An 11,224-nucleotide genomic window follows, 5' to 3' on the forward strand; every position below is an offset into this window, starting at 1 on the left:
TTAAAGTTACACCAAAAACCAAATTCAATTTTGTGAAAAATCGATTTTGCGTAAAAATTCCCGTTATTCCTTAATTTTTCTTTTTGAAGACTACTGGGAAATTTAAATTTTGACCTCCCCAATGCACCAACGATATTCACTTTCTGATCGAACAAGATACTGAAGTTGAAAATCGTAGCATTATTTCGACTACTTATCGTGTACACAGACACAAAAAAAAAAAAAAAAATAAAAAAAAAAAAAAACACACATCATTGTAAAATCAATACATTCATTGTTCCACTCAGAATCTAAAATCAAGCTTCCGCATTACTTGAATTACAAAAACGTGTTTTTATACCATATTTCGTCTACTGTAGTGCGCCATCTTAGTAATAAAAATAATATCTTAGGTATACATCGATATAAAATATAAAATTGTATTATTTATCTTGCACAAAATGTTAGTACAGAACTACCTGTTTTTGAATGCTTAGTGTTTCTTCTTATCAGCTAAAAATGGAGATAATTCTTAAAAAAACGATATAGGTAAAAAAAAGGTGGGCAAGTGGATGTCGCTCTACACGGTAGGTTACAAGTGGGTCAGTGTATAGATGGTATAAAATTTGAATTTAATGATATAATATCATTGTATAAGAAAAACGATTCTGAGCGGAAACGGTATGTCAGTCTATATGACAGTGTATATGACATATTATATATACTAAATACTTATATCTATGGAATTAAAAAAAAATTGACCTATAATGGGTTTCTATAATCAATTCCAAATTAATCATATCACAATATACATTAGGTACTTTCTTATTGCTCATCTACATCATTAAAGAAACCACTGTTGTATTCTTACAACCCCTTTAGGGTTGAATTTTCTAATATCTTTTCTTAGCGGACACCTACATCATAATAGCTATCTGTATGCCAAACTTCACCCCAATCCATCTAATGGTTTGAGCTGTGCGTTGATATATCAGTCAGCTCACTGTTTTATTTATACAGATAACCCCTATATAACCAATATACGTCTATACCTCTATAGACAGGGGCGGACTTACCATTTTTCCGCCCCTATGCATTACAACACTAGCACCCCGTACATTGACGAGCTCCCAGGGGGGGGGGAGTAATGTTCCATGAAATAAAACAAAACTATAAAAATTGTATTTAGGTATTTTTATATTTGTAGATACCGACTAAATAAATAAATATTAATACAATTTTGCGTATCTAGGTATTAGGCACATTTGTACACTTGTACAATAATTAAATCATTTTGCGCCTTGATTTATATGTAGCAAAATTATCTATGATTTGGTGGTGAGCACTCTAGTCTCTATAATCGTAATCGATTAGCAAATTTCTGAGCAGTATGCAGTGTGTACTATGCAGGAGACGGGCGACAGTGCCAGCGTCGCGCGTCATCGCAATGTTTATTATTATTAATTACTTTGTCAAGACATCTGATTTCCAGAATTAATTCTAGTATTTAGAGAACAGACCAGTCTGTTTTAGTGGCCACGCACCCGCACACACTTATTGTAGTACGGGGCGCGGGATGAGACGGGTCAAAAAAAATTAATATAAAATATAAATGTTTTGTAAATATAATTATGAAATTATGAAAAACTAAAAGGTAAAAATTAACTAAAAAATGGGCCCCAAAAAATATTGCGCCCTAGGCACGTGCCTTGGTGGCCCTATGGGTAAATCCGCCCCTGTCTATAGACCAGTGTTGGGAAGGAAAACTACGCTAGTTGACCTGCACACGCACCTTGTTTTGACTAATTAAGAGCGCATGCGCAGTAGAGGCCACATATCCCGCGAGTGGCGGTGACTCGTCGCTAACACGTACATCAACGATGTTATGTGTACGTAATCTTTAGGCCTCTGTCTACTCTGGCTCTATCCATTGTATATTTGTATATGATCTAAGGTTGCCTGAACGGCCACACTGATGATGACCTGTTTGACTTATCTGTTTTTGATAACGACTTGCAGCCAAATTTTTTATTGTTGGAAGCACAAATTTCTGTATTTTACACGTATTACGAGATTTAAACTAAAAGTATAAACACTCCATATAAAAATAATTTAGGACGGTGAGGATAAGAATCCATAAATCTATATTATTGTATACAAAATAATCTGTAGTGTACTAGTATCTATATAGTGGGTACTGACTACGAACTTATATTATACCTAGGTACGTATTATATTATATTTTAAAAAATTTTTTTTTTAGATAAATTTCAAAAACTATCAGATTAAAGTTCAGCTGTAAAACATAATGGCCTCAGTGCTAAATAAATCATACCTAGATCGTCCGAAGTTAAAAGGATCTCCAGAAAAGGTAATACAAGTCTTTATAAAGCTTATGTATGATTTTAACTCTGATTTTAACCTTTTTAAATAAATAATTAAAATAAATTAGGAAAGCGGTACTTACAAGTCACAAGAAAAATTAAATTGTAAAACAGTCCACATTATTTGATTTGTGAGCACTAATAATGAAAAATAGCTTTTCAATTATATTGAATGTTTTTTAAAAAATTAAAATTTATACATTCTTAGCTTTTATAACTCATTATTTTATAATAGGTAATATGTATAATCCACTATTTTCAGTAATATACATTTTTTATTTCAGAAAATAACTCATGATATGGAAGAATCATATGAAAAGAGGCCTTTATATACATCAGTTATGGCATGTTTGGGATTTTATTTTTTGATTTTTATTGGATTGATAAATCATATTGTTTTTACTCCCAAAGTAACTACTGAAAAAAATCGCAAGGTATAAAATTAATGAATTTACATATTTTATAGTAATTATAATATTCAATAATACATTTAGGGATATCCACCACTGTACAATAAATTTGATAGCATATATTTGAGATATGTATATCGGCGTGTTAAAGACTGTTTTAATCGAGTAGTTTGTGGTGTACCAGGTGCAAAGATTGATATCATGGATAGGGTAACTCATGACAGTTGTTGGTCATTTGAGTAAGAATATTTTATTATTATTTATTACTACTATTGTTTAATTAAGTAATACAAATTTAAACATATTGCAGGCTTCTGGACACAAAATCTACTTTTCTAAATTTAGGTTCATATAATTATTTAGGTTTTGCTCAAAATGAAGGTCCGTGTGCAGATGATACAAAAGACATAATTAAGAAATATGGTTGGGCAGTCAATAGTTCACGTCAAGAACTTGGAACTAACAATCTTCATTTAGAGCTCGAACAACTAATAGCTGCATTCTTAGGTGTTGATGATGCTATAGTATTTGGTATGGGATTTGCCACTAATTCTCTGAATTTACCTTCCATCATAAATTCTGAATGCTTAGTACTAAGTGATGCATGTAATCATGCGTCTATTATTTTGGGGATACGACTGTCAGGAGCCACATCTGTAGTGTATAAGCATAATGGTAATGGTTTATAAAATATTTATAAAACAAATAATTTAAATTGATAGTTTAAATATCAAAATATTTTATTTAATAAATTAGATCAAAGCTTATATTTTGATTTGGTTTCTATTTAAGCCTGACTTTAAACAGTTCTAAGTTGTAAAATATACAACATTACAAAATCTTTATACATTTCAAGAATTATATACTTTATTTAAATCTTCTTAAAATCTATTTATAGCCAATAACCATAAATACATTAAATAATAATACATTTAATAATAAATATTTTTTTTATTTTTAGATGTAATACATTTAGAACAATTAATACGACAAAATATTGTTTCTGGTCAACCGAAAACCCAAAAACCTTGGGAAAAAATATTTATTGTAACTGAAGGCATTTTTAGCATGGAAGGATCAATTACAAATCTTCCAGATATAATTGCCATTAAAAAAAAATACAAAGTATTTATCAGTTATCTTGATTATGGCTAACCATATCATATTATATTGTTATTTGCAACAATTATAATAAACAAAACATTTTAGGTTTATTTATATGTTGATGAGGCTCATAGTATTGGAGCCTTAGGACCAAATGGCCGAGGTATATTCGATTATTATAACTGCTGTCCAAAAGATGTTGATATATTAATGGGCACGTTTAGTAAATCGTTTGGTTCAGCTGGAGGGTATATAGCTGGCAGTAAAGTATATATAAAATATATAACTATGTTCTATGTTCAAATTAACTTTTAATTACTGTCCTGTTGGCTATTAAAGGATTTAATTGACTATTTGAGAGTAAATAGTCATGCTTCATGTTATGCTACATCTATGGCACCACCTGTAGCTCAAGTAATCATAACATCTATGTCGATGATAATGGGAAGAAAATATGGAGAAGAGGGTAGAAAACGAATTATCCAACTAGCAAGCAATGTCAAATATTTCCGAAGGAAACTTAAGGCCTTGGGTTGTGTAGTATATGGAAATGACAACTCTCCTGTTATTCCTATGTTGGTGTATATGATATCTAAAGTTGGGTAAGTACCTATAATAGTACTTTTATTTTTGATAAAATATTAATATTTTTCATAAATAACTGTCGTATTATTCTTATTTGTTTCAGGGCAACGGTTAGAGAGTTCAATAAATTTAATATAGCTACCGTTGGTGTTGGTTTTCCAGCTACTCCATTACTTGAAGGAAGAATTCGTTTTTGTATGTCAGCTGCATTGACAAAGGAACAACTTGATGAAGTAAGTATATTATGTGTGATATTTATAGATACTTTAAAAGTGCCGATTTTTATTCAATTGCATATTTTTTCATGGTTAGTAGGTACTTTTTGCAGTTAGATAGAAATTAATTTTATGAATTTCAAAAAGCATATGTGAGGTTTATGTTGCATATTTTGTATGAATATTTATTTTGATAAATTTTTCGTCTTTAGAGCATATTACAGTTTATATTTATTTCTTTATTTTTGATTCCTAAAAATATTTTTAAAAAAATGATTACTCATGCCATTAAAAACTACAAATTAATAATTTAATTTAAAGCCAAACAAAGTTCTTAAAATAATATTAATAACTTGTATAATTTAATACAATATGAAACATTTAGGTTTCACTATATTTACTAACTAACATTTAATATAATATTATGTAGGTATTATAATATATTAATCATATTAAATTATAATTGTTTATATTTGTAGGTTCTGGTTGCCACGGAAAAAATAATAAATAAACTGGGTTTGCGCTATTCTAAAAAACCAATTTTCAATGAAGAAATACTATACGAGAACCCATATTAATTTAAATACTACTGTTTATATTTTTGTTTCATAAAGTTAAATAATTTTGTATTGTGTATATTTAATTTTTAAATATTCACATTTAATACAAATAATAAATAAACTATAATAATAGAACATATCATACTATTACTATTATATCTAATATTGTGTTTTTCTATAATCGTGTGACCACGGCTTAAATTATTTTGATGAAAACATTTTTTCCATGATATCAATCAATTTTAATTTATATCAGAAGTCTAATGTCACTATAATAACAAATTAAAATTACACTATTTATCATTGGACCACATGCATATTTATTTAGTAGTTTTTTAAATGGTCTTTAAGTTCTTGAAAGTTTATCTCAAGAAATAATCAGAATTATTACAGAAAATAAGTTAGATATAAATAAATGTATAGCACAGTGCTATGATGGAGCAAATGTGATGAGTGGATCATATTCTGGTGTCCAAAAAAGAATTCAGGCGATTGTACCTTATTCTTTGTATGTCCATTGTTACGCACATTGTTTAAATCTTTGTCTCATACATACTGTTAGCAGTCTTTCAAATATTATAACTAATTTTGTTAATGTCGTTCAAAATCTTTACAAATTTTTGGTGAATGGCAATTATTAAATCATTTTAAAGAAGTACAACTGAGGATTTAAAATTAGGTAATTTAATAGTAATAAATGTTGAAGGAGAGTTATATACTTGCATAGTCATGTTAACTTGAAGAAGCTGTTGATATGTTTGCTAATCTTAAGAATAGAAGATATCCTGTAATAGTTTAATGTATTAATATTTAAGGTACAATTTTATGTATTTAATAAGTAAGTTAATTTAAGTGCTGTTAAGTATAAATATACAAATAATTAAATTATAAGTATTTTTATTATTATTCCCTTAAACTTATTGATAGTAACATATCAGATAAGTAAACAAATTAATGTTTTACTATCCTTAATGTTATTATTTAATTAGGTAAATTGAAACGTTTCATGTTCTTTGTTTATCTTCATGACATCATAATTCATTACTAAAATTGACCTCTTACATGTTTTTCCCGAAAAAATATTTTATTGATGGTCTATCATCCATAAATATTTAATATATGGGTAACCATAATATTTTTTAAAAAATATTATGATAAAAAGTCGGCAAATTTAATCAGTTGCCCCACCATTTCAAAATCTTAAATGACGCCCCTGAATACAACATAATTATATAGAAATTAAAAATACTGTAAATACATGTTATTATAAAATTTAGAATTTAAAGAACATTTCAGATTTTGGAGTTTTATTAAAATAGAAAAATTTTGTTTTTATAATCATTTTAACCTAAGTTAGTTTATAGGCACTTATAACTATGAATGGTTTTAATGTTATTGAAAACAATAGTTCAACATTTAAAAATATTATATTCTGGTAAAAAAGAATATCAGTAGCTACCAATCCACAGCCACAATCATGTTCAGTAGTAGGCTGTAATGTGGTACCTTTATATTTTAAATGATATAATATAAATATATTAACATAGGAAAATATGATTTATTTACAACAATAACTGTATTAAAATCAAGTTAAATAAGGCTTCTAATAGTAGTTATTACATACATTATTAAGAGTTTTAATTATTTACAATTTATTCAGTTTTGATGAAATACAAATCATTTCCAGTTATACTATGTTTTTAAAAGAGAGTTAAAAACATAACAAATTGTATACAATCTAAGATCAGTAAGAATTGAAATACATTAATTTAATCTAATGTTATAACACATAAAACCGATCTTGAATTATCTTTTTCTTGATGTCTATTATTTCTACTACTCCCAGAAATACCAGCTACACAGTTATTGGACCCTGAGATTGAAATGTTTGGAAGGGAAACATTATTTGACGTAGAGATTGAATCTATTAATGGTATTAATGGGCGTGATCTACCACCATTAATAGGTTCGTCACTTAGGTCTTCAGTTTTTATACCATGTTCAGATTCTCCCACTTTTGATGGATTATACTTGGAACGTTTTGGTTTTGGAATAATCGCATCATTATCATCATCATGATCTGATAATGTAAGTACTTCTATATTTTTTGTAGATCCACAGTCATTTGTTCCAGAATTGTTTGAAAATTCTTTATTTTTTTCATTACACCATGTCCCATCTTTTAATAAAAGAACATTTTCACATTCTTCGCTTAAAACTGGACTTAGAACGATATTTAAAAAAAACTCATCAACTTCAATGTTTTCAAATTTCATTTTTTTATTACATAATGGGCATTTCCATTTTGCCTTTTGTTCATTCATCTGTAAAAATTGTATTGCATCGAAACACTGTAAATGTATACAGTCTACACCTCGAGCAGGAAGTTTCATTCTTAATTTAGTTAATGGATCCATAACAGTAGCAATTATAGATTCTACACCCATATCAGCATCATTTACCATAGATTTTTTAATGAGTTCTTTAGTTTTATCAGAGGCACGTTTGGGTCTTTTTTTAAGTTCTTCAAGCAGATCATTCCAAGTCAATCTGTGGGCCACAAAAACACCAGCCATAAATTTGTATTTTTCTTTTGCCCATGTAATTTTTAATATGTTTTTTCCACAATTTTTTAAATTCACTTGTCGAGTGATATCTATAGGAATATTGCGCCTCCATGGAGCAATGCCCATTATTGTAGGGTAGTTTAATGGAGGTAACTTACATTCATCATCATTTACAAAAACTACGATATTGTAAGGTAAACGTTCAGTATCATTTTCATTAGCTCCGACTTGTACTAATCTTAAAATTACTTGAATTTTAAATTCTTGTCTAGCAGCATTCCATGAACTAAGAATAGCACGTCTAATATTTTCTGTTAGATAAATTATCCCAGTTAAGCTGGCAGTATCAATTTTATTCTGGCAGTACACAGGCTTTAATAATGTTTGTATCGTCTTAAAGAATGGTAAGTGTTCAAATTGTATAGCTGGACTTGGGGTTTCAATAACAGATTGTGTAGGATATGGTCTTGGTGATGTATAAGATTGGCTATGAATTTGAAGGTTGTTTCGAGGTGCTTGTAAAAATTGTTGTGGTGGTTGTTGAGGTTGTTGGTTTTGATGTAGTCTAGCGTTATAGACTTTTAAAATTTTTTGTTTGAAGTCTATTATTTTTAGTTTAGGATCAGTTAACAAGCTTAAAACACGTTGGCGTAACACTTGTATGCTACCAGATTGGTTCTGCTTAACATCTCCTAAAATTTGCTGTAGTTCATCTAGTCTTAAATCATATACCACCTGTTGAATGTATTCAATATCCACCTAAAATCAAAAAATAAAAACAAATTATAGTTTAACAAGTAAGTAAATTTATACAACTAAAGATGGGATAAAAAAAATTAATAATGCAAGTTTAAAATATTACTTCATCATTTCATGTACGTTTGTACACACCTAGACCTTGCTTATTATTTAGCTATTTAAAATAAATATCATACTCATTTGTAATAGGCACCAAAAATAATAGCAACATGTATACATGAATATACTTACTTAGGTATATCATTTTTTTGTTTATTCATTTAAAATAAGTATGTACTCTTTCAATTTGTTAAATTCTTGGGAAAATGTATTGACATCTATAAATTTGTTAACAAGTTAGCCTATACTACAAAAGTCTCACTAATCTGCACTTGGTGAGGCCAGGCCCCACCTGGATTACTGGAAATCTAGATTAATCGAAACAACAATCAACTAAGCAGAGTTTTCTCGGATAAAGATTAAGTGCCACTATTATCTAAAATTTTGGTTATGGTCTGTTATTGCCCTGCCATAATAGCGCTAATATAACATTCATATTATAATATATTTGTTTTTAATTAATTTTACAAAAAATTACAAAAATACTGATTCATTAAAAATTATAATAAAATACCTAGCAAAGAATTGAATTTAATTTACGACTACGTTATATGGTATCACAATGTAGACTAAAATTCTGAAATGTCCAATAAAATTTGATCTAATAAGTATCCTGTTCACTAAGCTTAGGCTGCTACATTTTTAGCAGCACTAGCACCAAGTAGTTTGTTTCTTCCATTTGGAAACATCTAACATTTTCCCTACGTTTTGAGAGTGAGCATCAGATGTAGGGTCCAAAAAGTTGTACTTAAAGTTAACTTGAACATGATAATAATCTATTTCTTGAGTATTATTGTACGGTTCCCAGCCATCCAAAATTATTATTTGTTGATCGCAGCGAGTCAATAACAGAGTAGTACCAGAATATTTTATGCTATTCATGAACAGCTTACTAAGGAAAAGGGGGAAATGTATTATTATATAAATGTATCTATTTGCAATACATACATATGTAGTATGTAATCTATATTACAACTATAATCATCAATTCAAACTAAATCATTACAATCCGGATTAACAGTAAGTCTGAATTACGAGATTCTACTATAATGTATTATTTGGCTTTATTCTAGGTCCTGTATAACTATGTATTTTGTATAAGTATGTTTAAATTTCCGCTTGGTGACTGCATAATAAACTAATAATAATAATAATTAAAACGGTATCAACATTCAACATGGCACATAGTTATAATGATTCATTTATTTATAACCAATTTATTTAGGTACCTAACAACAACTAAACACTAAGTTTACAATTTTAAAAATAACACGTTATTTAGGAAGGTATGGAATATTGCCATGTGTAATTGATTGTAATAGGTAGATTTATGGATACAAGTTAAATAATGATTAATAAAAAGTTTATTATCATAAACAATACTTTTAAGATAATCACTTTAATATCTACCGTAGCCCATGTAAGTACAATACCCAGTATAGCCGAACCCTATTATTTTTAATGCCCACTTATTCAATATTTCAGTTCATAATTAATTTATCAGTAGTCAGTATCTTTAGATCCATTCCATTAGATCTCATAATATTAAAGTGTAGGTATATTTTCCAACCATATATGTTTCAAAATTTCTTAGATTTATTTTTCAAAATAAATTTGTAAACAACATGCACAGCAAGTAATAACATTATTAGAAACTCAATTATGGTCATAAAATATTAGTTTTTATATTCAAGTATATAAGTGAAATTTTTTTGTGGCATCGACAACGCTTAAGCATTACATTGACAGCTCTAAACCAGATCTAGTTATACATATTTGGTAACCTATAAATTTTACATTTTTAGTTTTAAATTTGTTAATATGGCTTGAGCCTATAAGAGTTAAATTTAAATAAAAGTATAAAACATGTAATTTTTGACCCTCATTTCAAGGACATACTGAACCTCGTAATGAACAATGGTCAAATCCATTATCAAGAGGAAGTTTTAAGGATTTGATCATTTTAATGTCCAAAAACTCTGTTTCCCTTTCAGAATATATTACAAAGTTAAAATCTAGAGGCTGACAAAATTATCTTTTATTAGTTGTGAAAGGCAGAATCGGGGGCAGAACCAATTAATGGAATGTATAGCCAAAGATATCAGCACAACTATTCAATATCAAGTAAAAAATACCAGCCTTTTTAGTATAGCCATTGACTCAACGTTTAATGCACATGCCTTTCATTATTAGATATACTTGTTTAAAATCTAGGAATGTATTAGAACGATTAATAGCAACGAGAGAATTACCTAATACCTGTGGCAGTGATCTTTTTAGTTTATTTAAAAACATAATGGAAGGTGAAGGTTATGATTGGAAACTGACCTTGCAGGGCAAATAATCTTACGATGGTGCATCAAATATGTGAGGTGTTTTAAAAGTCTTCAAGCATTAATTCAAGAGAAAAATAAACATGCTACGTTTGTATGGTGCCATGCACACAGACTTAATCTTATTGTGAAGCAAATAGTATTGTCCAATTCAAATTCTGCTGATCTATTTAGTAACTTGGAAACCTTGTATTCGTTCATTTGGTGTGCTAAGAAACGAGTTGTTATA

General features: G+C 28.6%; 2 protein-coding genes across 3 annotated transcripts in view; one reads left to right on the plus strand and one right to left on the minus strand.

The window, feature by feature from the left end:
• The first annotated feature begins 2,212 nt into the window (after positions 1-2,212).
• LOC100160090 (serine palmitoyltransferase 2) lies at positions 2,213-5,265 on the plus strand. 2 transcript variants are annotated; one of them, XM_029485767.1, is made up of 9 exons: positions 2,213-2,350; positions 2,648-2,797; positions 2,858-3,012; positions 3,084-3,304; positions 3,735-3,898; positions 3,983-4,144; positions 4,217-4,479; positions 4,566-4,695; positions 5,157-5,265. In XM_029485767.1, the coding sequence occupies exons 1-9, from the start codon at positions 2,288-2,290 to the stop codon at positions 5,253-5,255; spliced, it is 1,407 nt and encodes a 468-aa protein (XP_029341627.1). In that variant the 5' UTR covers positions 2,213-2,287; the 3' UTR covers positions 5,256-5,265. The 2 variants fall into 2 exon arrangements, with proteins under 2 accessions (XP_029341627.1, XP_029341626.1); XM_029485766.1 differs by having other exon boundaries at positions 2,214-2,350; positions 3,084-3,448.
• Positions 5,266-6,645: 1,380 nt separating this feature from the next.
• Positions 6,646-11,224, minus strand: part of LOC100568705 (E3 SUMO-protein ligase PIAS1-like) — a 6,984-nt gene continuing 2,405 nt past the window's right edge. Inside the window, exon 2 of the mRNA XM_016805386.2 lies at positions 6,646-8,563. Within this exon, the coding sequence (XP_016660875.1) occupies positions 7,007-8,563 (1,557 nt within the window). The 3' untranslated portion in view covers positions 6,646-7,006. The remainder of the gene's footprint in view (positions 8,564-11,224) is intronic.

Source organism: Acyrthosiphon pisum, chromosome X (assembly GCF_005508785.2).
Source record: "Acyrthosiphon pisum isolate AL4f chromosome X, pea_aphid_22Mar2018_4r6ur, whole genome shotgun sequence".
Classification (NCBI taxonomy): Eukaryota; Metazoa; Arthropoda; class Insecta; order Hemiptera; family Aphididae; genus Acyrthosiphon; species Acyrthosiphon pisum.